This window comes from Vombatus ursinus, unplaced genomic scaffold (assembly GCF_900497805.2).
Source record: "Vombatus ursinus unplaced genomic scaffold, bare-nosed wombat genome assembly UNPS02014812.1, whole genome shotgun sequence".
NCBI lineage: Eukaryota > Metazoa > Chordata > Mammalia > Diprotodontia > Vombatidae > Vombatus > Vombatus ursinus.
Window position 1 is genome coordinate 104,713,580 of NW_020954590.1, and position 27,536 is coordinate 104,741,115.

The following is a 27,536-nucleotide window of genomic DNA, read 5'->3' on the forward strand; positions in this document are numbered from 1 at the left end:
TTCTTTTAGCGTCAAGGCTGATCACCCATCTTGACATACATCAGCAACTGGCCTCCTTCCTACCACCCCCAAATAACCTCACAGAAATATAATCACTGTTCATCTCTCCAGCTGTTCCCAAAGCAATAAAAGCCGTGGAGGAAACTTTTCCATGCTTCCTGTACATACAGAAGTTGGATGACTACTTGTTGAGGATAATATAGGAGGAATTCCTTTTCGTTTAGGGGGTGGACTAGATGCCTTTGAGGCAACTCTGAGATGCAGTGACCTGTTTGGCTCTTCCCTTGCCATCCCTACAGTGTCCCAATTTCCTCATAGGGTTTAATTCTAAAATTATATAATCTGTTACATTCTGGCTGTTTTCTACATTGTACTTGGTACTATGTAGGATGCAAAAAAGGAAAATGTATGGTTCCCCATCTTGAAATGGGAACAACCTACTTTAAGAGACAAGACGTTCAGCAGCAAACAATACATGTGTGTCCATGTGTATGTCTGTGTATGTGTGTATATATACATGTATATATGTATATAGACCTAAATATGGCACAACCTATATATAGTTCATTATGCATTATACAGACATTTAGTGTGAAGGCCTACGTAACTTTTCCATGATAATAATCAAGCATTTATTAAGTGTCTACTATGTGCCAAGCAATGGGCTAACATTAAATCCTACAAATCATAAAGTAATTAATCACTCCAAATTGAATTGAGAATCAGTTTACTGTGCAGACATAGTCAGATTCTATCTACAGTGACTACAGCCACAAACTAAAAGGCAGTGTTTTATGTGACCAGTCAGAAAGGAGGTTTTGGCAAGGAGCAGGCCCTTCTGTCTCACCAAGCTATCTAGTGAAGCTGGGGCTCATCACCAGTGGTAGCATCCTTTAGAATGAAGAACATGAAGCATCAGTGCCTCCTAGTGGCAATGAGATGACCCTCATTCTCAATGAGCCAGGCAGGCTTGATGTTGGAAGAAGCTTCCTAACAAATAGAACTTTTTCACAGCGGGAATAGGTCACCTCAGAAGCTAGTGAGTGCCCCTCCTTGGAGGGCTTCGAGCAGAAGCTGAATGACCACATAGTATAGGAGGGATTCTAGTAGGGCAGGAGTTCTTAATCTTTTCAGTGCCATGGTCCCCTTTGGTAGTCTGGTGAAGTATATGAATCCCTTCTCAGAATCATGTTTTTAAATGCATAAAATAAAATACCTAGGGTTACAAAAGAAATCAATTACACTGAAATAAAGATGGATTTTTTTTTTACCCATTCAAGTTCATGAACTTCCTGAAACTTGTCCTTGTGGTTCATGGACCCCAAGTTAGGAACCCCCTGCTGTAGTGGAGATCTCTTCTAGGCTCTGAAATACTATGATTCTGGATCTAAAACTCTAGTAGATCTTACAAAGCTGGAAAAGCTTAAAATACAAGACCAGAAACGAGCTGTATGTTTGTTGTCAGGGACCATCCTCATTATTAAGGTGATGGGGATTTTTTTTTTAGCCACAACAACTCTTTAAGACCATCTACAAAGTCTTAGAAGTGTTAGACTCTGTGTGTGTGTGTGGGGGGGAGTGATGTGAAATCTTGAGTCCTTGAAACATACACATACATGTAACAAAAATGTACTAAGATTTATCCTCTATAGCAGTTCTTAACCCGGGATTTGTGAACTTTTTAAAAAATATAGTGTAATTAGGACACAATAAAGGTTAAGAACCCCTGGTCTACAGAATTGTTAAGATTTTTTTCTTAAACCTAACAGGCACACAACAACATTAATAATGATAGGTATAATTAAAATTGTAAAAGAAAGCCCAAACCACCTTCCAGATCAATCAATTAATATTGACTCAGTGCTGTGTACCCATTATGTTAATGATGAGAAAAAAAATGAACAGAATTTAAATGGAAATAGGTGGGGTGGGGTAGTGCAAGTGGGGAAAGGTTTCACTCTGCCCTCCTAAAAACAACTTTATTTTTCCATCTTTTTCAGAGTCCTTTCTTCAACTTGATAATTATCACTATTACTCCCTTTCTCTTACCAAGGCCAGTTTAAGGACTCAAGGGTCAATAACTTGGGTTACAAAATAATCAATTGGCTCAGGTTACATAATTAGCTAATTTAAGCTGCATTATACATTACACTGCTCCTGAGTGTTTCCCAGGGGCCAGCCAGGGTCTGAGTCAAGGGAGAAGTCACTAAGAAGCAAGAAGAAACATCTTGTTTTTTTACCTTCTTCCTAGGAAGAGTCCCTTTTCATCCCACTATGTAAAACATATCTTGTTATGTTAAGAGAGAGGCAGGGAAGAAAATGTTGGATTGATGCCATCTCTTTGTTTTCCTTGTTGAGAGGAGCTAGAATAAATAAATAATTTATTCGCTGTAAAGCTCAGGACTTTGCTTTGAATTTTACTTGGTATATAATTATGTATAATGCTGCTAATACAGATCATCTTTCAAAATCCAGGAATGATATCATTTTTATATCTGCACAGCAGCTTTCTTTCAAAGAAAGATATACTTCAATATAGCTCTACTTTTTATAAGTAGAAAATTGCGAGTAAATTATATTTTTGCAAAATAGGTTAATTTTAAATGTACCAGGAAGCTTGCTATTTAAAAATATCTTGCTGTAAAGCTTTTTATAAAGCAAATTCTTTTTTGTTGTTGTTTAAATCCAGATTTTCACATATCAGGTTTTCTTAATGTGAAGTCCACATGTGTGTTGCACATCAAATCTGATAAGGTCAAGAAACACAGTTGTATTATTAACTCCATTTTTACAGTCGATGGAATTGTTTTTTAGAGAAGGCACAGAGTAAGTTGAAGCAGACCTGAGGATGGAATACATCCTCCAAAGCTCACTGCAATGGTGGATAAGTATACACGGAAAATTAATCTGCTTAGCAGTGTTAGACATACATAATGTATTCATCTATTCAGTGTAGCCTTTAGAACCATCAAAGATTTGTTTAAAAGAAGTCATGGAGTCCATATAATAATGTATAACACACAATTAGTTGATTATTAGTCTTTCTCCATAGAGTGTATGTAAGATAATTGGTGTCCACTTATAATCTTAGGCCTTTCTAATTATAATTTTCTTTGTACTAGAGCTCATTAGAGATATTTGGATAAAAATGAGTTTGAAGGGACAAGACAACAAAGCTTTAGTAACAAAGATTGGCTATGAAACATCCATCTACAAATTCCAGTATCAAGTTCTTTTTAAAAAATTTTAATTTATTTTATTTTTAATTTATTATTATTTTACTGAATTAGAAAAAATAATAATGGAATTCATTTGGAAGAACAAAAAGTCTAGAATATCAAAGGAACTAATAAAAAAAAAGAGGTTTAGCAGTACCAAGTTATAAATATAGAAAAATCCTCAATAGGACAATAATGTTCTTTAATTTGGATTTACTTTTAGTCATCTTGATGGGCATCTTAAGTCATGTTACCAAATATTAAAAAATTGTTTCACTGCTCTGATAAAATAACAAAGATATTTGTAAATAATCACAGTAAAATTAAAAAAAAAACTCCTAAATTTCTTAATGAAAAATATTATTGAATCAGTTAATTGCTGATGCTACATTGCAAGATACTGGCTTTTGCTTTGAAACATCTTAGAAGGTGAGCTAATGAAGTCAATTTTGTTTCCCAATTATAAATTATTGAAAGCAAATGATCTCACCTTTCTCGTGTCAGATTCAGAACAAAACTAATCTGAAAATATAAAATTAAAAAAAAAAGACCATCCTTGTATTATTTGGCATTTTGAGTAGTAGGCACTATAAAGATTGCTCAAAAAGATTTTATCTTAAAGAATCAACTCAACTTTTGTTTAAAGTGAAACATTTCACAATGGTAGAATTTGAGGCAGGACAGACAACTGGCTTTAAGGATGAAAAAGACTGCTCTGAAATGTAAAGCCTATTCATGAAACCAAGAACACAAAAATTGTGTAACTGGAGGCTGGACAAACCTTTCTTTTCCTGGGAATGGGCTCATCAAAGAGAAGGTTGCTTGCTTCTGTCTCATCAATGCCGTCATCTGGCTGAGCGGGCGTTCGGAAGGGCTTGAAGCTATCGGCCGACAGGGGTGGAGACGGGGTGGACGGGTTGGACTGATCGCTGGGGGCACTCCAGCTCCAGTACCCACTGCTGCTTGTACTTGAAGGCACGAATCCCCCTTCTTTCCAAGATCCGCTGAGGCCCTCTGTTTACAAACACATCGATGGATAAATACATGTTTCTTTACACCAAGGTCCACCAAGTGTCAGAAATGAGAATTCTTTACTCTGGGCACCCTGCCTCTGATTTTGTTCAATTGTGGATATTGTGTTAAATGATTGGCATGAAGTGGTAATGGCAAGGTTCAGAACTCTATTTACACATCCCCATCCCAAACATGCTAGGGTCGGACTCAAGAGCTTATCATCTCTTCGTAATTTTAAATAAATGTTCATTTAGCTTTGTCTAGGACTAACCGTTGAAGAGCTGTGAAATCGGGCTAGATAACAGAGCAAAGCCTTTAGGTCTGACTTCTCATATAAAATAAGCTGCTAATCTCAAAGCCAAGGCTGAACTTGGAGGAGAACACATAGAAAAAAATACAAGCAACTTTGATGCTTTATTTCACCTTTCTATTCATGAGGGAAATACTATAAACTGACTGACAGTTATCAAGAAACACTGGCTAGAGTACTTAGGTTTGAATCCTAGGCCTATAACCATGGGTAAGTCTGAGCCTTGATTTCTTCATCTGTAAAATGGAGATGATGCTAATTTCAAAGGATTCAACATTTCAATTTAATTCAACAAATATTTATTAAGACAGGTGCTAATTATATAAAGACAAAAATGAAACAGTCCTTGCCCTCAAGAATCTAATATTAGGCAGCTAGTAGCACAATGGATTGGAAGCTAGGTGGCGCCATAATGCACAGAGCCCTGGGCCTGAAGTCAGAAAGACTCATTTTTCCAGAGTTCAAATCTGACCTCAGACACTTATTAGTTGTGTGACCTTGGGCAAGTCACTTAACTCTGTTTGCCTCAGTTTCCTTATCTGTCAGATGGGCTGGAGAAGGAAATGACAAACTACTCCTGTATCTTTGCCAAGAAAACCCCAAATGGGTCACAAAGAATTTGATAAGACTAAAAACAACTGAACAACAAATAAAGCACGGTGGATAGTCAGGAAAACCTGAGTTTGACTCCTGCCTCAGATACTTACTAGCTGTATGACCCTGGGCAAATCACTTGACCTCTCTAAACCTCAGTTTTCTCATCTGTCAAATGGGGATAATAGCACTTATCTAACAATGTTGTTGTGAGAATCAAAGAAGATAATATGTGTAAAGTATTTTTCAAATCTTAAAGTATTCTATAAATGCTGGCTATGATTATTTTAACATTCAATAGTCTATGTAAAAAAGTACATATATAAGTAAATTTAAAAGAAACAGAAAAGAAAAAAGGAGGAATGGAGTAGACTGTATATGAAGGAGCTACATTCATGTTGGGAACACCAGGAGTCAAAATGAAAAAGCTTTGGGGAGAGCATTTTGATGAGGATAAACTCTTGAATATCTGGAAGGGATATTTTAATGGCAGTATGCAACAGATGTGGAAAGAAGGAAAAGTTAGATGACGAGTCTGGGCAATAGGGTGGTCAAGTGTTGGAAGAGACCTTATGGATAGTGTAGTTCTATTCTTTTTTTTTTTTTTTACTAGATGTAAAAACTGAGGTCCAGAGATATTAAGCAATTTGTCCAAAGTCACACATGTAGTGAGAGGCTCCCAAAGTGGGCAAAACGCCCCCTGGAGGGCACTGGAATGATCCAGGAGGGTGGTAGTAGCCTTGGGTGCAACTGGGAGGCATTGAATAAAATTAAGGGGGTGGTGGAAGCATACGGAAAGAAGATAAGAAAAATTTGAAAAACCATTCATGCATGTTTTATCTGTTGAGTAACAGAGTTAAAGTCATAGTGATTACATTATTTTCCAAATAAACACACAAAATGCAAGTTATAAACAAACCATCTGTGGCCAAGTCCGCCAACAGGTCTTAACAAGCAAGTGTCGGCAGGCAAGCATGTCACGCATTGTCGGGAAGACGGCATGTATCAGCAGGAATATGTATGTTTGATGGCTTGTTTACAATACAATACTATATGGTTACATGACGCAATATTATGTCATCAAAATTTTGATGCAGGAAAAACCCACAAATTTATAATAAATTATTAAATTTAAGATGCATCATTTAAAAATATTTTACATATTTTTTGAAATGATGCAAATTTCAAAAAGGTTAAAGGGTTAAAGAAAGTAGATTTTTTGGGGGGGAGAGGCTGAGTAATTTTTTTTTAAAAGGGAACAATAGACCAAATAAATTTGGGAACCTCTGTAAACCAATGGCAGACCTGGTATTTGAATGCAGGTCCTATATTTCTGATTTGCCCTAATGACGGGGCGTGAGTGAGAATTATGCAGGATGGGCAGGCATGATAGGCTGCAATCTGCATCACTGGAGGGAATTCCCACATTACTGAGATGACAGATTTATTTTGTCATTCTTTCTTTGTCAGCGTCACTACACTGGTATATCAAGGAAACAAGGCAGATGTAGTTGCCTGGATTTAGAAAGCATTGGAAAAGGCGTTTATGGATTCATATTCCATTGGAATACTGAAATACTGGAAAATTATGGACAAATTCACATAATCACAGCATCTCAAAGCAGGAAGGGACCTCAGTAGCCATCTGATCCAACCAATCCCTGAATAAGAATCGTTATTATCAAAGTGCTATACAAAGTGAACAGTTTTAATGAGTTATTTTTGCTAACCTAGGGAAAGGTGATCTGGCTAATATGTCTTCAATGTTACTCAACATTAGTCAATCACTTAGCTTTCATAAATATGTACATACATTTTCTTAATTTCTTTTCTTTTTTTTTTTTTTGCTTTTTGGTGAGACAATCGGGGTTAAGTGACTTGCCCAGGGTCACACAGCTAGTAAGTATCAAGTGTCTAAGGCCAGATTTGAACTCAGGTCCTCCTGACTCCAAGACTGGAGCTTTATCCACTGCATCACCTAGCTGCCTACATTTTCTTTTTATTTCCCTGTGCTGAATAACACATTTAATGACTTAAAGTTATTTTTAACACAGAGGGGGGAGCCCTAGTAATTCCTCATTGAGAAATATTAACATTAGTATTATATAGTTGATGAAATGATGACAAATTATAGATTAGCACTCTTAGTAAAAAGCATTTTATACTCATTTTTATTTGATATCGACTTCTGGCATATTCCTCAACTTGGTCAGGGAAAAAGGCCAGGTTAGGTAGAAATAAAGCCTGTAGTTTTAAATGTCAGGTGTTATCCATTTTAGTTATTCATTTCTTCTTGTTATCTTTGGTCATTCATGTTAAGCTTTGCTAATGTTAACAAAATATAAATAATGACTGGTTAGTGCTGTATTTGCTATGAAGTGTTACATATCTATGCAATTTTTATGTATTTTAAGTAGACTTCATTTCATACAACGTAGCTTTTAAGTGGGAGCAAATGTCCTGAATCTCAAAAATAGGAAGAGGAAAAAAAAATCTGCAAAATGGTCAATGAGCTTGACTTCATTTTCTGGAAAAATTCCAGGATATATTATTAAAGAGATGATAAGTAAACATTTAGAAAAGAAAAAGGAGCCAGCACAACTTCATTAAGAGCAGCTCACAGGTCATTCTTTCTTTGTCAGGGTTACTAAATTGATATATCAGGGGAATAAAGTGCATATAGTTGCCTGGATTTAGAAAGCATTGAACAAGGTGTTTATTCTGTTTATTTTATTCTTGTGAACAAGATGGAGAGATAAGAGCTAGACAATAGCATCACGTAGTATATTTAAGACTGGTTGAATTTTCATTTAACTCAGATCCCAGGAGCAGTCATTAATGGTCCTATGTCAGCCTGGAAGGAGGTTTCTAGCAGAATTGCTTAGGGTTCTGTGCTTGGCCCTGTGTTGTTTAACCATTTTATGAATGAGTTGAATAAAGGAAGAGATCATATATTTATTAAATTTGCAGATGCATAAAGTTGGAAGGGGTTGCTAACTCACTGGATGACAGAGTCAGAATTAAAAGGATCTTGACAAATCTGAATGATGGGTCAAATCTAAGAAGATGATATTTAACAGGGATAAACGTAAAGCCTTATACTTGGGTTAAAAAAAAAAACAGCTTTACAAACTACAAGATAGGGGAGGTATAGCTAGAAAGAAGTTTGTCTGAAATAAATCTGGGGGTTTTAGTGGACAGCAGACACAGTATCATTTAACAGCATGATTATGGCGGTGAAGAAGAATTAATCCAATCTTAGGTTGCACGGAGCGAACTGGGGCATCTCTAGGATTAGGGAAGCGACAGTTCCACTCTGCTCTGCCTCGATAAGACCACACCTACAGCACTATCATTCCATTCTAGGCGCCGCATTTTAGGGAAAAACAAAAAACAGAGGACCACAGCTCTGGAGCTAGAGGCAACCTCGGAGAGAGAACCGTAAGCCCAGGGGTGTCCGGAGGAAGCCAAGCAAGAGGGTGAAGGGTCTCAACTTTATGTCATGTGAGGATCAGCTGTAGGAAGTTGGGGTGTTTAGCTTGGTGAAGAGTAGACAACGGGGTGGGGAGAAAATGACAGCTATATTAAAGAATATGCAGGGCTGTCACGTGGAAGAGGGAAGAAAGCTGTAGGAACCGTGGGCTGAAAGTTCAAGGAGACAAATTAGGGTCGATGTAGGTAAACACTTGCTAACAATAAAAGCTGTTGCAATGTGAAAAGGAAATGGATATGCCCTCCGTCTCTGCTTCTCTGAATCATTAACTACCTTCAAAGTTCACCTCAGTCACCACCTCCTATGGGAAACTGTTCTGGCCCGATTTCCTCTAGTAGAAGAGTTCTCTACCTCCTAAGTTATCCTAAATGTCTGTTCCTTGAAGGCAGAGACTATTTTTCATGTTCTCTTTGTATCCCAAGCACCTAAAAATGCCTCGAATACTGTTGCTGTTGAGTTGTTTCAGTAGTGTCTGACTTCATGATCCTATTTTGTTTTGGCTTTTTTTTTTTTTTTTGGCAAAGATACTGGAGTGGTTTGCCATTTCCTTCTCCAGTTCATTTTACATACGAGGAAACTAAGGCAAATAGGGTTAAGTGACTTGCCCAGGGTCACACAATTAGTAAGTGTCTGAGGCCAAATCTGAACTCATGAAGATGAATCTTTCTGAGTACTTCACCACCTAGTTGCGCTTGGCCTCAAACATAATAAGAGCTTAATTAATGTTTGCTGTCATTGTTGTTTGGGCAAAAGCAACTTTCTGGGTACACTGTAGAGGAGGGTAAGGTCCATGCGCTTAATAAATATATGAAATCCTTTTCAATTCTGAGACTTGGTGATTCTGGTATCCTTATGAGACAAATCTAATACAATGTATATTTTCAAAACAAAAGTTATTAATTTTGTGATAATTTATTCACTGAAAGCATGAATAATTTTTGAGAAGCAATTTTCATTACATTGCTGGTCAAGTCACATAATGCCAAGGACTTATAATCTATCCGTTACTTGTTTGTGGACTACATTTCATTTAGAAACATAATTTATTCAGAAAATCAAACTAATGAACTATCCTTCTGATAAAAGAGTGGACTTATGGTATTCTTTAGTGGGAGCCTTTCCTTTTCTCAAAAAGGAGCAAATAAAGTATTTGCTAACGATTTTGCTGGTTGTTATGTTCTTAACCCTTCACCTTTTCAAAGAACAAATTCTGACTAAACGAGATTGATCACAATTGATTAAATGAGTTCATGGAGAATAAGTTATCACCAATCCTGAAGCAAATCTTTTATTATTGGAAGAAATAAACCTTCATTTACTATAAATGGCTTTATTTCCTGTTACAGATTAAATCACAGAATCAGGCAATTTATTAATTGAGCAGGTTTTTTTTGCCTAATTGAACATCAAATTACTTTCTTTATAATTGTATGAACAAATGTTTACTCTAAGGAAGCAAATAACATTCAGCTTTAAGAAAAATGCCTATTGTAATTCTACTCTTTTAGCATCAAAGAAATATTAGAACTGTTCTCAATAAAAAATAGCAAAGGACTTCAGACATAATGACAAGGATGAAAAATGGAATCCTTTATTTATGTTATAATCCCTTTCTTCCTGATGAACTCAAAAGCGTTCTGTAGCCCTGTGTTTCTGGAATAGCTTGTGTGCTTTAAATATGTTACTGCCGAAGAGCTCTTTTGTAAGATAAGAAAGTCAAACAGAATGCCCACCTTCCAAGTTATTTAAATGAGAAATGCCATGCTATAAACAGAGAGGGTAGTGTTTACATCAAAAACATGTCATGTTTTACTACCATTAGTACTGTGGAAATTGGTCAAGTCTCCTCTAGCATATGCTAAATCATGAGATAGAAGCCACCAACTCATAGCACAGAATAACTCATGGTCTTTTGACAATACCTCAAAAAGGCTGCTGTTATTCACTAGAAAATAGCATGTTTTTGACAGGACTGCCTGGGTGTTGGTCAGATTTAACATAACTTCATGCCTATAATATACGAATGTTTGCAAACATCTTTGTAAATGTTCAAACCATGCTCATTACTTTTTTTCTGGATTGGGCAGTTTTTAGGAGTGGATTTTTTCATTGCTAGTAGGGTTTTGTTTAATAATATGTTAACTTACTTAACGTTTAAAAATTTTAACAAGTTTGATTCAGGGGCTAGAATAAAAAAATGTCAACAGCTATAATGAACTTTGTTATTTTCAGTTCTCTAGGAGAACAGACAATTTTCTTTGATCTCTGTCCATCCCTCTCATCATCAATTCTTTTCCCTTCTCTAGGTAATTCTAGTGGATAGAGCTCTGGGCTTAGAGTTAGGAAAATTTGAATTCAAATACAGCCTCAGACACTTATTAGTTGTGTGACCCTGGGGCAAATGACTTAACCTTTGCCTGCCTCAATTTCCTCAGCTGTCAAATAGGGATAATAACAGCACTTATGTCCCAGGGTTGTTGTGAAGATCACATCAGTTAAGAGTTGCAAAGTGCCTCTGTGCCTCCCTTCCTTCCACAATGGAAATAAAACACTGTAAGGAAAATAACTTCACTGTATTCTAAATTACATTACCTTGAGAGAAAATCTACCTCTAGGGTGGTTCTTTTGACATGCCACTCTAATCTCTAAATAATACATAGTAATAGCTGACATATATGAATGAATGGATGAAAAGGCATTTATTCAGCACTTACTAAGTGCCAAACATTGTAGATACAAAAAATAAGGTGAAAATAGTCCTGGCTTTCAAGAAGCTTAGATACTAAAGGGAGAGACAACACTTATAGAGAAGTAGTGGCCAAGGTTTTGGTTTGAAAAGTCACAGGGATAGCCAATAGAGTCATGAATCCCCTAGTAGATCTAGGGGAAAAATCAAGTTTCAGATAATCAGCAAAATGGAAATATTACAGAGACAGATTATAGGGCAAGAGGTATGGGTTGTGACAGGGACAACTATATGACTGGTCAAGGAAGAATAGGTAGCTGACACCAGGAGCTCTTTCATCTCTATTGCTGTGCACTGATTTCCTATTTTAGTTTAGGTATAAGTGCTCATTTTACTTGTGTGAAGAACAGTCTTTATATGTGGCAAAAGAAGACACAAAGATAGGTGTCTTACCTCTTGTGTGATACACCTATCAAAAAGCTGGTGGAGAGGTTGTGATACGGACCTTCAGTTATCAACAACTACTGCATGTCTTTTTTTTTTTGCTAAAAGCAGGGAATGACAACAATTCTTGACCTGCCTTTGGTTACTTTCCTATTTCAGAAGGTAGAGGAAGTAATGAGGGGAGCTGCTATGCTGGGCCTGATTCTGATCAATAAGGAAAGGACTAACTGGTTCATGAAATTGCTGTCCTGGACACCACCACAATGGAGGATCAATTCGCCTGAGATCAAGAAAGAACAAACTCAAAAGAAGGAGAGGCAGCTACTTGTTTGTAGCCACACAGAGGCCAGGATTGTGGTCAAGGACTAGAGGAGAAAGTTCCTGCAGATATCTGTGATTACTGAGAATGCCCGAGCTCAAGCTCCAGCTGATCTGGCCCTGGAAAGTATGTAGAAACTGAGGCTCAGAAGGACACACAAATGGAACGTGGCAGGGCCAGGATGTCTTCTTTGAAGGGTGGTCAAATGAGAGATTTAGATTGATGATGCTTAGCCCTAGAGGACAAAACTAGGAGCAGTGAACTACAAAGATGTTGCAGGGAAGATCTGGGCTTGAGGCCCCATTCCTGACTCTTCAGACGTTGTCTACAATGCCTTCTTAGAGGTACCTTTCCCTCTTTCCCCTGTCACCTTCCTTTACTGTGTTGTCTTTCCTTAATAGAATGTAATCTCTTTGAGGGCACGGATTGTCTTTCTTTCTGCTTATATCTACAGTCTTAAGAGCTTAGCACAGTCAAATGCTTACTGACTTGGCTGGAGCAGCAAAAACAGGAATGGGGGTGGGTTGACTTACATTATCTAAGATTTTATTTATTTATTCATTCATTCATTCATTTAGGCTAGGCTAGGCAATGGGGTTAAGTGACTTGCCCAAGGTCACATAGCTAGTAAGTGTTATGGGTCTGAGGCCAGATTTGAACTCAGGTCCTCCTGAATCCAGGGTTGGTGTTCAATCCACTGCACCACCTAGCTGCCCCAAAGATTTTATGATAGATAAATATGGAAAATATACCCTAGACTTTAAAAAAGCAAATTTCAGAGCTATTCAGAGAACTCTGTAAAATGTATAAAAGACTGAATCACTTTCAGGTAATGGAAGACAGCTAGGTGGCACAGCGGATAGAATGTAGAGTAAGAAAGACCCGAGTTCAAATACTGCCTCAGACACTTACAGAATGTGTCATGTGGCAGCTCTAAGCCTCAGTTTCCTCGTTTGTAACAAGAGGATAATAATAGCACCTATTGGGGCAGCTAGGTGGCACAGTGGATAGAGTACTGGTCCTGGATTCAGGAGGACCTGAGTTCAAATATGGCCTCAGACACATAACACTTACTAGCTGTGTGACCCTGGGCAAGTCACTTAATCCCATTGCCTAGACAAAAAAAAAAAAATAATAGCATCTATTCCTCAAGGTTGTTGTGCAAATTAAAGTTATATAAATGCTAGGTATTACATGATTAATGATAGACCATGTTAAGGGCTGTAAAGGGCTCCCCTGAACTTGTCTTTTTGAGTTGCCATATTTTCCAGAAACACTGAACCCAGAGTATGCAGGAGGCCCTGAATGTGTCAATGACAAAGCCCTACCCCTCAGCTGACATACTGTGTTGTTTGCATCCCAAGCTGGATTCTCTGTGTGTCTTTGGGAGGCAAGACAGGCGCCAGCTAGTCTGTGCCAGGCTGGGAAAATGCTTGTGCAGCTGGGATCCTTTGCAGATAAGTGGACCCTCCTATCTTCATAGTCCAGCGGTTCCCAAGGAAAAAGAATGCGACTTCTGCATTCACTTGCTCCTCCCCTTTGGGAGGGGTTACTGCACCTCCCCCCCACCCCATGCCACATCCCTTCCTATTTTCTCCTCCTCCTTTTGCTGTACTGTTATCAACATGCAAATTTTTGTAAGGACTGTGAACTCTTTGGATTCCACATGCATGTTCATTTCTCTTGTAATAAACCTGGTTCTCTTGTAATAAGTCCCATGATGTTGTGATTGCCTGTTGACACAGAGTACGAAAGATTAGCACCTGTATCTTAGGAAAAGTGTCAGGAGGTCTAAATCTCAGGATGGTCTAAGGATTCTGAAAGCTAAGGAAGACAGAAAAGACTTTTCAGGTTCCATGGGGGAGGGGAACAGAAAAATAACCACAAAGAATGGATTGGTCAGATAACTGGAATAGATAGGATTGTGATAATGGATGACCGAGAAAGTTAAACTAGTCAATCCTAATTTGGTTCTGCCTTCCCTAAAAATGAAAATGATATTCAGACCAAGAAGAACTTAACAAATACAGATAACAGAGGCAGGGGTGATTTTTGGATTTGGCATCAGAGAACTAGAGTTTAAATTTATACCTCTTAGAACCTTAGAAGACAAAGTGACTGCACAAGCCATTTAACTGGGTCTCAGTTTCCTCATCTGTAAAATGAGAGGAGTAGAAGCAACCAACTATGTCAAACTCAAGTAGAATGGATCTCTGCAGGCTACATATTGACTTAGAAAAACCACAAGTTAACATTATCCATGTTGTGTTATATTTTTATTTATTTTGTAAAACATTTTCTAATTATATTTTGGGGCAGCTAGGTGGCGAAGCTGGATAGAGTGCTGGCCCTAGAGTCAGAAGGACCCGAGTCTGAATTTGACCTCAGACACTGGGCAAGTCACTTAACTCTGTTTGTCTCAGTTTCCTCATCTATAAAATGAGCTGGAGAAGGAAATGACAAACCACTCAATATCTTTGCCAAGAAAATCCCAAATGGGGTCACAGAGAGTTGGACATAATTGAAAATGACTCAACAACAACAAATTGTATTTTAATCTGGTTGGGGCTGCACAAGGGAGTTCAGGTTGCTTGTAGCCACGGGCAGTAACTTTGACACCTCTGGACTAGATGATTTCTAAGACTCTTTCTGGTTCTAAATCTGTGATCTTGTGTGAATTAGGGCCTGAAACCTGAGGCTAGTGAGGAGGTAGTAAGTTAGTACCCAGATGACCTAAATGAGGGAGTTACTTTGGCTGAATTATATATGATAGAGAGGATGACTAATATATTTAAAGACAGCACTGAGGTATGAAATAATTTCCCAGTAAGCTAGAAAGAGGGCCCACATCTAATAATATGAAAATGAATAAGAACCAATCCTAAACCCTGCACTTAGGTTTAAAAAAAAAATCAACCACAAGTCTTATATGAGGGAAATGTGGCTAGACCACAGTTTATGTAAAAATGACTCAGGGATTTTAGTGGACTGCAGACTCAATATAAATGAACTGTGACATGGCAGCCAAAAAACTTAATGTGACTGGTATCTTACTGTATAGAAGTTTAGTATCCAGAGTAAATGATTTGATTGTCCTATGGTACTATGCCAGGCTTTTGGCTGTTGTATGGAGAAAGATGATTTTGCCAGTGGTTATAAACGGTGGTTTGAAAGCAGGGGAGAGTGCAGGCTGGAAGAGCTGATGGGAAGTGCTCATAAAACTCCAGGAGAGACTAATGAGGGCCTGTATTGGGATTGTGGCAAAGGAAATAAAGAAGAGAGATGGCTACAAACAACACTGTAGAGGTGGAATCAATATGATGTCATAATTGATTCTATATGAGATGTGAATGAGAAGAAAGAGTCAAGAGAATTCAAATACTTAAAATATGGATGCAGTGTAAATGGTGGTATCATGCAGAGAAATAGTAAATCAGAAAGGGGAGCAAATTTAGAGGAAAAAATTATTATTTTGGTTTTGAATGTGTTGATCTGGACATATTAGACTGGGAACTCTTGAGGGAATTCAGAGGCTGTTTTTTTGGTGTGTTTTTGTGTGCATGTGGGTTTGCTTCCCTTTGTATCCTCAGGGTGGGGCACATAGGAAGTGCCTAATTAATGCTAAGTGACTGATGTGGCTCAAAAGAGAAGTCAGGGTTAGTGCTATGGATTTGAGAGCTATGACAGTGAATGAATCTGCCTAAAGAAAACATAGGGTTGAAGACAGATCTCTGAGGGAAAGATTTTCATTAAGGGATTAGGAAGAAGATGAGAAGCAGTAGGAGACAAAGAATAGTTTCTGAATCATGAAAAACTATAGCTATTTTATTTTTAATGCCAAAGTCTCCTTATTTACTTATTCTACATGAGGCACTAGTTTAAACAAAGCTTTTTTGGGGCAAAACTGCCTACATAGAGAAGGAGGAGAACTGGGAGGTTGTGATGTCCCTGAAGCCAACAGAAGTGAGACTATCCAACAGGAGGGAGTGGTCAGCAGATTCAAAAGCTGCAGAGAAGTCAAGCAGAATGAGCACTAAAAAAGTAAAAGAGCCATTGGATCTGGCAACTAAGGTCATTAGTGACTTTTAAGAGAACAGAAATAGGACTATTGGGTAGAAATGAAAGAAAAAATTATTAACAACTAAGTGCTTTAATAAATTTTATTAGAGAACAAATTCTAATAAATTTGTTAATAAATTTATTTACAATTAAGTGTTCTCCAAAAAATGGAATGGGCCGCCATGATGACATGAATTTCTTATCACGGGAGTTGTGTGAGCACAGGGACCAGAAGGCCACTTGTAAAAGTTATTTTGGAGGGGAGTCATGCTTCTGGGTATGACTGGACTAGATTGCCTTTATGGTCCCTCATAGCATCAAGATTCTCTATGACTGTAAAGCAACATTTTCCTGAGGATCACACACTTACCATTTGGCCGCACAGGAGGGCTTCGAACCAAAGGGCTGGTGGACAAACTGGTTAGTACCATTGCTGCTGTTACTTTATCCATATCCAGTTCTTCTGAAGATTTCCTAAGATAGAGCAAAGGATGAGACAACACAGGTGAGGGCACCACACTCATAAAAAAAGAGCACTTTTGCAATCATTTATCTGCCTGATGAGGCTGCTTTGGTTCACGAAATTTGGTCAATCAGCTAGACTGAATGGAAAAACAACATGATAGTCTTTTGATTAGTATAATGACTACTGTGAATCACTGTCCACTCCAGTTTAGACTACTAAAGAGGTTAATATCAGAAAGCTGAAATCACATGGTATACCAGGAACTGTCTCAATCATGCCAAATGCTGAGAAAACAACACATTAAAATGAGAAAAGTGCAATATGAAATTAACAAACCACATATACAATATAGTGACCTTTTTCATATGTAGCTTTAATTCATAGATATGTTATATAATTTGTAAAAGCAATGAAATCTTGAGATAATTTCAGAGAGGAATTTTATAGTACAGTGGAAAAAGAGGCTTCTATATTAATGACAGATCAGATAAAATTTATCATTCTGCTTAAAGTGAATTTAACCTGAAATCATCCATTTATTAATGAGCATTTATTAAGAACCTACTATCTGCTATTCACTGTACTAAGTCCTAGAGATACAAAGACACAAATGAAATAGTCTGAAATCTTCGAGGAGCTCACATTCTACCAAACAGATTTAGAGAAGGAAAAGATCTCAGCACCCCCCCCCCCCCCAAACCCAAGAAACCACAAAAATTACAACAAATCAGTCAATATATGGAAGCAATGACCATGAAACTATTTAGCAACTTTGATTCTATAGTAATTTTTATGCCAACCACCAAAATAAACATGGTAAGATCTAGGATGATCTACATTTTTTTAGTCATTTGTGTAGTGGTAATGATATGGTATAATGTGAAATACTTCTTGTGAAAGCCCGTTTGCATCTAACAGTTCCAACAATGACGCTCTCACTGGCTGTTTAGAATATTTTCATAAAAATTTAATATAGAAGAGAAGTCAGCACATGGGTAGATAGTTATTGATCATTTCTTGGTTACTTTTTTGGGCAGTAATAATGCCAAAGACTTTTTCCATGCCTTTGGTATATTATCCCTCTTTTATATGCTTTGAGATCATTCCCTCAGTGTCCTCAAAATCATGCTGTTTTGAGCATAGATCTCTTCTGGGAATAGTTGGTCTCATTTAGATGCTTCTTCTATACTTGTTTTCTTCAATATCTTTTATATTTCCCCTATAAGGACATTTGAAACTGTTGGAGAAAAGTGTGGAGGCTTCACTGTACTTGATAATGAAAGAGTGTGTTAGATTAAAAAAAAAACCCAACAATAACTTTGTAGGTCTTTTCCATCTTTTGTCTGTTTTCCTCCTTTTTAAGTTTCATTCTTAAATGCCCTCAGGATGACTTTGCTTAGCTGAGCCTTTGCAAAACCTTCTTTAAAGTAGTTTTGTTCTCCATGTTTCTTTCTGTTTTATGGAGAAATATTGTTCATAATCTTCCATGATCCTTCTCTGTAAGACTTTACAAAGGAATTTATATCCTAAACTTGTGTTGCTCTCAGCTTCCCAATGAAGTCTTTACTTGGCAGGTAGGTTAACTATTTTATTATTAAGGCCTTAAAAATTATATTGATTAAGTTTGTGTACAAAATTATTATAATCAGTGTCAATGTCCCTTTGTCCATCCCAAAGAATATGAATATATATAAACATATATTTATGTGTGTATACACACATATAAATACAATATAAAACATATATACATACACATATATATTTATGTATACGTATATATGTATCACAGAAGTTAGGTAGCACAGTGGGATAGAGCGCTGGGCCTACAGTCAGGAAGACCTGAGTTCCAAACCAAAATTAAACATTTATTAGCTATATGATCCTGGTAAGTCACTTGACCTCTGTTTCTCTCAGTTTTTTCATCTGTAAAATGGGAATAATAGTACCTGCCTTGCAAGGCTGTTGAGAGGCTCAAATGAGATAATAATTGTAAAGTGTTTAGCATGGTGTCTGTTACATAGGAAGCACTAATATAAATGTTAGCTATTATTATTATTATTATTATTATTATTATTACCTACCTCCCAGGGTTGTTGTAAGGATCAGAGGAGATAATATTTGTAAAGTGTTAAGCACAGTGCCTGGCATATAATAGGTGATTAATAAATGCTTATTTCTTTTCTTCCTTCATGTGAATTATATGTGACTATTTTAGTAATTATTTTAGAAAGCTTTCCACATGTGTAAAATCTCCCTAAAGATGTAGCAGTTTGTGTGTGTGTGTGTGTGCGCGCGCGTGAGCGCGTGCATGTATCTCATTTTCCTTTATGTTTGTTCTCTCAGATATATACAAGGCAGTAGTGTAAAAACATTTTCATTTCATTACACACACTACCATATAATTACTGATTGGATGTGGCTACACCTTCAAATACTTATAATTAAACATGAAGACATACAACACAGATTTGAATTTACTATTCTCTTGGTAACTGCTGAAAAGGGCCTCCCAATTATCTGGGTCATTGAGAAATAATTTAATTAAATTTAACAAATATTTATTAAATATCTGGATCAAGGTGATAGGCTTTAGAGCTGGAAGGGACTTTAGAGCTCTTAACTTTTACAGATGAGGAAAACTGAGGCCTACAGAAGGCAAATATTGCTTGCATAAGGTCCCTCAGGCACAGTAAAGTCACAGAACTGGGTTTTGAGCCCCAAGCACTCTTGACATCAGGTTCAGTACCCTTTCCACCATGTCATGCAGTCTACTATATGTAAAGGACAAAACTACAATTTACATTAAATATTTTTTCTGGAATTTGAAACTAGTTTTGAATCAATTATGTACTACAATTTTCTTAAAGGCCTAAGATTCTTTTCAGGTAATTTAGAAGGCCATAATGCAATGGTATCTCTTTCATTAATTGAACATCGTTAAGTACTGTATCTAAAGCATGAGGTTAATTTTCTCGGATGGTCCCAGAATTTTGGAATAAATGCGGTTAAATAATAAACAACTTCACCTCTTGAAATTGTCACATTGTTATTCAGTCATACCTTTTAAAAAGAATATTTTTCTGCCCATTAAATGAAGTGTATTAAAATCACATTTTGTTACAGGGTTTAGCAAATTAAAAACTAGTCAATAGAGATGTTTATGGAAGAAAAAAAATAAGTTCTCAAATTGGCAAAAAATACATCTTAGTGATATAATCATTTGGCTCAGTACCACTGGAATCTCATGCAAAAGAACTTATCTTAGAGTAGAGGGCAGGAGGCTTTAGAATTAAAAGGGGCTTAAAAACCATCTGGTCCATCCCAGAATTTTATAGAGGAGGAAACTGTGGCCTGGCTTCAGTGACTTGCCCAGAGCCCCCAGGTCGTAAGAGGGAGAGCTGAATTTCAAACTCATTTCAAGTCCAACACTCAATCCTTCATACCAGATTGTTTATGGCTAACTGAGATTTAAGAAACATTACACAGGAACCAATCAACACTAGGACACAATCAGCTGTTGCTGTTGTGGTTGTTCAGTCATTTTTCAGTCGTGTCTGACTCTCTGTGACGCCATTTGAGGTCTTTTTGGCAAAGATACTGGAGTGGTTTGCCATTTCCTTCTCCAGATCATTTTACAAATGAGAAAACTGAGGCAAACAGGGTTGAATGACTTGCCCAGGGTCACAGAGTTAGGAAGTGTCTAAGGCCGGATGTGAACTCAGGAAGAGGAGACTTTCCAACTCGAGGCCTGGCACTTTATCCACTGTGCCACCTGTATTGAAAGGAGATTTGTTATTTAATATGTGATGCTGATCATGCCAGATTTTTTCGAGTGCACTTAACCCTCTGAAAACTACCTAAGTTCCTTCAGGCCCAAATGGCCCTATACTAAACATATCATAGTAGCTTTTAGTGGGCATTTTAAAAACCTGAAGACTTATGCTGGTTACTGGTGATAGGAGTGAAGGTAGGAAAGGATGCTACCCTATGTGGTCTCCAGACTTTGGCCGTGGATGCTACGGAAGTTCTACACCTATTTGGAAGCAGTTCTGGGGTATAAATAAATTCACACGAAGTCCCAGATTTGTTTGCTACTTTACCACCATTCTCCCTCAGACAGTGGCCCATTATTAAAAAAATATTCTTCCAGTGATGCTGTGTGGCTTCAAGGAATGGGAAACCAGAGTTTCCAAAGAATCAATGTGTGAGTCAACAAAAAGACAATGCAGAGGGTCCTATGACATCATCAATCACCTTATGCTGTGGATAATTCTCTCTTATCTGGGTTTTCACGGTGGTGCTGCTCTCTCAATTCTCCTATCTATCTGGTCATTTCCTTTTGGACTCCTTCATTATATCATGATTCATATCCCAGCCCCTAACTGTGGCTTTATCATAAAGGTCTGTCCTGGGCCCTCTTCTCTTTTCTCTGAGTGAATATCCTTTATTAAGCATTTATTCTGTGTGAGGGACTGGATGGAAAAATACAAAAGCAAGACAGTCCCTGCCCCCAAGAGTTTATATTACGAAGAAATGAACCAGAAAAGGAGAAAGAGGTGATTAAACATCAAAAACGAAGGGGACAGGTATGGTGGTGCACACCTCTGATTCTTGCTACTGGGGAGGCTGAAGCTTGATCACTGAGCTTGGGAGTACTGAGCTATGGTAGGACCAAAGCTAACTGGGTGACTGCACTATGTCTGGCACCAATATGGTGAGCCCATGGGAGCGACAGTTACCAGGTTGCCAATGATGGGGGTGAACTAAGCTAGGTCAGAAGCTGAGCAGGTGAAAGCTTCCCGTACGCTCAACAGTGGGATCAGACCCATGAGATCTACTTCCCGCCTGAGCAGGGTGGGGAGACCCAGTCTCCCGACAAAACACCAAACAAAACAGAGAGGGAAGGATAATACATGGAAAGCCCAAGTGCTGCAACAGTATCCACAAGATACTGGAAGATTGCAAAGAAGGTCCCCAGCACATTTGGGCCTGCAGATTCTCCATGGAGGCTTTACACTAAGTTATGGAAAAGAATCCCACAGGATGAAAAGGACTGTGTCACACGAGTGGTCACACCTCAGATTCACAAAGGAAGATGAATCTGATATTTTCCTCTATGGTTCTCGAGTTCTAGCCCTTTAATTCTATTGTAAAGAATATGATCATCATCATTAGGGGGCAAAAAGAACCTTTTTTTTTTTAAACAGTATTAGTTTACTTTGTAAAGTACACTGTTTTAGGCTAAACAATAACAACAGCAGCTCAGATGTTTGCAATAGTAACACATACTTAGCGACTCTGTGAAAACCTGAGATCTACTCCAGGTCAGTTATAAACCTTGATTTCCGAATATTATGAGAAAACTTCACTTGTCCTTACTAACTTTTCTAGTTTATATTGGAGTCCAGATTTGTTTCAAAATTTTAAATAGATTTTATAGGACATATATTAGACATAATTTTGCTACCTGTTTATGTGATTGTTTCTTATAATTCAGTAGGAGTTAGATTTCTATAAAGGGTTTTTCTGCTATTACCCTTGATGCTATAACTAATTAATCTATTTACATTATTAAGGCAGTTAGTTATCTAACCCTAGGCAAATCACTTAACCTCTGACAGACTCAGTTTCTTCTTCCATAAATTAGGGATAATAATAGCACCTTCCCCATACGGTTATTTTGAGGATCAAGTGAGAAAACATTATGTAAAATCACTTTGCAACTTTAAAGCTATATAAATGCTAAATATAATTTAAATTTAACTTGTTTTTACATCAGTCCTTTCTTGATACATGAGTCTTTTCCCATAGCCATATAAGTAAAAACAACCAGTATAGTGACCATTTCTCACAGCATATGCAATACTCCACACCTGTTTTGCCACCATAATTTCAAAGACAATGTAACAGATGGGGAATGTGATTCTGTCCCACCCCTACTCAAATGATGTTGTCACAAAAGGCCCAGGCACAAGGTGCTAATGGGGGATTAACTAACTGTTGAGATGCCTCAATGAACTGGTCCCTTCATGAGCTACAAATACTTCTCTGATTGAAGCAAGAAGAGATCAGCAATTGGCTGGGCAAACAAATTAGGCACATATCTGAGGGCTTTAAAAAGCTGGGCCCTGGGTGAATTTAAACAGTTTGAGTTCTGGTGTAGGAAGGGTTAAAAATTGGGGGTTGCCTACAGAAGGGACTTCTTTGGGGAGGGGGAAAGAGAATTTGTTTCTCTCCCTTACTCTCACCCCTTCACTGACCATGTAGTTTTCAAGGGGAATTACTTGACTGGTAGGAGACATTGCATCTAGCAGAGAGAAAAGATAACGCACTCCAGATATGGATACAGACACTCTTCTGAGGGAGGTAACAACTTCAAGGAATGTGATTCCCAGCAGCAGACACTGGGAACCCAGGTAGCAATCTGACCAGCCGAGAAACCGCACTCAAGAGGAGAATGGCTGAAGATTCTACAAAGACGGAAAGGTCTTCCAGGCTCGATGGCACCAGGAGCTGTCACACATGTATGTTATATGTGGGGTGTATAGGTGTCCAGGGAAGACTAGGACCTCTGGTGTGATGGCTGCTGAGCCGTTTTCGGGGCTTTCCACCTTTGGTGTCTACCTGACTCACCCAACTCTCACCTGTGGCTCCAGGAAGCTATAACATGTACAGTGGCCACACCCCAGTAAATTGCTTCAGCAGATGGGCTAAACCAGGTTTAGGGTAACCAAGAAACCTTAAACTCATCACTGAATTGGGAAGATGTCTATCCCAATCACGGGGAGACTTCCCCCAGTGGAAGGAGCAGATGAGAACAAATTTTTTCCAATGCCCATGAAGGCTGCTGAAGCAGGTGCTATGAAGTGCTTAGAGCTTGGTAAGACATCAAAAACAAAGTCATCCACTGCATCCCAGGCCACTGCCAGTCCTCCTGACTTTTGTCCTGCCACTGGATTTAGATGACTCTGGAAGACAGAGTTTCGAAACACTGCCTCACTTAAATCCAATTTATGGGTCAGTCAAAAGACATCACCCATATCATTTTACCATTTTTACATTCCTCAAAGTCCTGTGGCAACAGACAAGTGAGGAAGCAGTAGGTGTGCATACACTGGGAGTTGTAGTCACAACCCTGCACACAGGAGGCCCAGGCCATAGGGTTGTCTTCTCACTGGACTGAAGTAGCAGTGGGATTTGGCAACCCTCTGGTCATCTGAATAGCCTTTTCTAAGGACTGCATTGCTCACCCCCCGGCATGAAGAAGGGGCTAGAAAAGGTACCCCACAAATTGCTTCACCTAACCTAACCCTGGCCTGTTTACTATGGCAGGTAGGAATCCCAACCTGTGGTCAAAACACAAAAAAGAAATGGACAACAACTTTTTTGAAGATGATTCCACTCACCATTGGTACATGGAATGTGTGCTTATGGACAACACAAAAATCCTGTAAACCTGAAAGATGAACAGCTCTTGTTGTGAGAGAACTCAGCAGGTATCACATCCAAATAGTAGCCATGAGTGAAACAAGGCTGGCAAATGAAGGTCTGCTTACCAAAGTAAGAGGTGAATACATGTTTTGCTGGAGTGGCTACAGTTATGGGGAGTGCCATGAAGCTGGCATTGGTTTTGCAATGAAAACTATTCTAGTCAACAAGTTTGTATGCCTCCCAAAAGGAGTAAATGACAAGCACATGACAATGCGATTGCCACTTGTAGGAAAGTGCCATGCCACCATCATCAGTGTGTATGCTCTTACCGTGATGAACCTTGATGAGGCCAAAGAAAAATTTTATAAAGACTTGGAGACCCTGATCATCAATGTGCCAAAGGAGGACAAGTTTGTAATACTGGGTGACTTTAACGTCAGAGGGAGCACAGACTATCAGACATGGCAGGAAGTCCTTGGGAAGAATAGTCAGAAACAGAAATAGCAATGGTCACTTACTGCTAAAGATCTGTGCATTTCATGACCTCATCACCACCACTGTCTTCTGTTTACCTAAACATGATAAAACTTCATGGATGCAAATATTGTATCCACAGCAAATACTGGCATTTCATAGACTATATCATTTTAAGGAGAAGAAGACAGGATGTAAAAGTGACAAGGGTGATGTGAGGCACAGGGGATAGAAAAGGAATAGGGCTCAGACCTGCTTTTTCATTGTCATGAGGAACTTCAGATGAGGAAATTCACGCTACTAATATGTTGGCAACTTCTCTGCAACTTAATCATCTTGGAAAGTTGGCAAGAGCACTGAGAGTTGTTGTGATTTGCCCAGGGTCACTTATCTATGTGTAAGGTCTTTCTGGCACCAAAGCCAGTCTTCTATCTACAACATTCCAGTTACCTCTCTTAAAACCAGATAATACTTCTAAGTAAGAATTTCATGGGGAAAGTTAAAAAAAAATTTTTTTTAATGTGATAGTATGCTTTATATGTGACAAGCATACATTCCTGAAAATTTTGCAAAAAAAATCTTATTCTAAAGTATATTAAAGCATTTTGAAAATTTTAAAGTACTATGTAAGTCTACTTATCATCATCATCATCATCATCATCATCATCATTATTGGAAGTTTGCAGTGAATGCATTTTTAAAGTAAGGATCTTATCACAATATGAAATAATCATCTCCTTAACCATCCATTTTTATGTTTAGATTTTCCTAATGCAATTTCTTTAAGTTAGCATAACTGTAGTGCTAAAATTGTACCATTTATCCAAGCAAATAATTCTCTAAACTATCTAAATTTAGAAGCAGGTTACCAGAATTGTACCATATGACACATAAAGAGGTGATTTGAGATGCTGGTGTTAAAAAGCAAGGCAACAATGATTGAATGACTAAACTCTGGGTGAGTAGTCAGCTGCTGCTTGCAAAGTTTATCAATGTCTGTGGTTCCCTCTGGGTGGCCAGATGCTTCTACTTTCAACAGAGCCATGTCACCTCTGAATGCTGTTGGAGTGCTAGCGTAGCAAATATAAACAGAGCCTTATATCATTTCTACTACCCAACTAAGTGAAGAAATGTTTTGAACTCAGGAGAGCTCTAAAAGACATTTATCTGCAATTAAAGTGCTGAAGGAATAAATGGAAACTAAAATGAATAATACATTCCCTAGATTAGCAACTAATCCAGTTCCTTAGCAACTACTGAAAAGTCTTTTGCTATCTGTCTAGACCACGTTCAATCAGTATCAAAGCTTATGATAAACTACAAAAAGGAGGGGCTTATGTCTGAAAACTGAAAATAGGACAGGTTTCAAAGAAAAATATTCTACCTGGTCAGAATATTAATCTTTAACCTTCGAATATTAGATAGTTCAGGTTCTAAGTGTAGAACACTTTATTCAATAACTATTAAATTTGATTCAGCATCAAAGCTTAATGCCCTTTTGAAAGGTATTCTATAATACATGTAAAAATGATAATAATGACTCATACGATTTATTCTCTGCCATTTAAGTGTTGGGGTGGAATTGTGGGCGGGGCTAGGCCATGAAGAAAAAATAAAGTGATCATTGATTGACTCAGTGGGCTTATTGCAAGTTTCTTTTCTTTTTTAATCTACAGAGTCTAGTATATATATGCTTAATAGATGTATGATAAATGAATGAATGAAAGAATAGCAGTCCTGGGCAATTCTCTTCAATTCAATAAACATTAAAACAACTACCACCTATTATGTGCGAGGCACTCTAATAGGCTTTGGGTATACGAAGATAAAATGGAAGCAATTCCTGCCTTCAAGGAATTTACATTTAGAGCAAATACCTGCCCCTACTTTTTGGCTTTAATTATATGGATAATGAAATAGAATCACTTTACCATTTCTCTTTATCTCTATGGATAAGAGTATGAAACCAAAATAAAATATTTTTGTATATATTTCACATATTACTGTTTATGTGTGCAAACATATCTTGCATTTGCATAAGAGCCAAGATAGGTGGAATGGAGACTGGGGAAAAGTAAGGTTTAATTCACTATGTACATACAGCTGAACTGAAGTTTACCTGCCCCAAACTCAGGATCCATGATGGTGCTCTCTGATCAAAATATAATCCACATGGGGCTGCTAGGTGGCACAGTGGATAGAGCATCGTCCCGGGAGTCAGGAAGACCTGAGTTCAAATGAGACCTCAGACATGTAACACTTACTAGCTGTGTGACTCTGGGCAAGTCACTTAACCCCAACTGCCTTGCCAAACATATCTATCTATCTATCTATCTATCTATATACATATGCTTATGTGCTTATATGCTTATATGGCTTATGTGCAACCAAATTCATAGTAATAGCTGACATGTACGAATGAATGGATGAAAAAGCAATAATTCAGCACTTACTAGTCTTAATTTTTATAGCAAATTTTTGAATGTTGAAATCCATTAGGCATATGGGATAAAGGGGGTAATCATTTAGGAACATGTCTTCTAATGGTTTTTATTGTTCCATATTCCTTTCTTTAACAATTAAAAAAATCTAAAATAACTATTAGGAATGTTAAGGGGACCCCTGAACTAGTCTTTGGAGTTGCCATACTGCTTTGGGTTCCGCATGCCTGCTCATTTCTTTTATAATAAATCTAGATGCAATGCGATGTCTCCTGGACTTGTGATATTGTTTTTGGTTAACAAACATTTGAAAGAAGATTCTTTTTCATATTACTGTAAATGTTTAAACTATTTTAAAAGATATTTTCTTTGACATTTGTTGACCTGATTTTTTTAAAAAAAGGAAAAATTACAAAGGTCTCCCAAATATGGGGGCTGACCATTACCAAAGCTTTCATGTTGGAATTCCATGCATTTCTAATTGATTCCAGTAATATACTTCGCTCAGCTGAGCGAAAAAGGTCTTATCATCTTTGTCAAGAATCTGATGTCTCTCTTCCACTGGCTTTTTTGCAAGCCTTCTTGTT

At 37.8% G+C, this 27,536-nt stretch overlaps 1 protein-coding gene across 1 annotated transcript in view; it reads right to left on the reverse strand.

The window, feature by feature from the left end:
• LOC114054282 (zinc finger protein 704) overlaps positions 1 to 27,536 on the reverse strand; it is a 334,268-nt gene that overhangs the window by 60,570 nt on the left and 246,162 nt on the right. Inside the window, exons 3-4 of the mRNA XM_027877476.1 lie at positions 16,508 to 16,611; positions 4,000 to 4,232 (exon numbers count right to left, since the gene is read on the reverse strand). Coding sequence (XP_027733277.1) covers positions 4,000 to 4,232; positions 16,508 to 16,611 — 337 coding nt within the window. The remainder of the gene's footprint in view (positions 1 to 3,999; positions 4,233 to 16,507; positions 16,612 to 27,536) is intronic.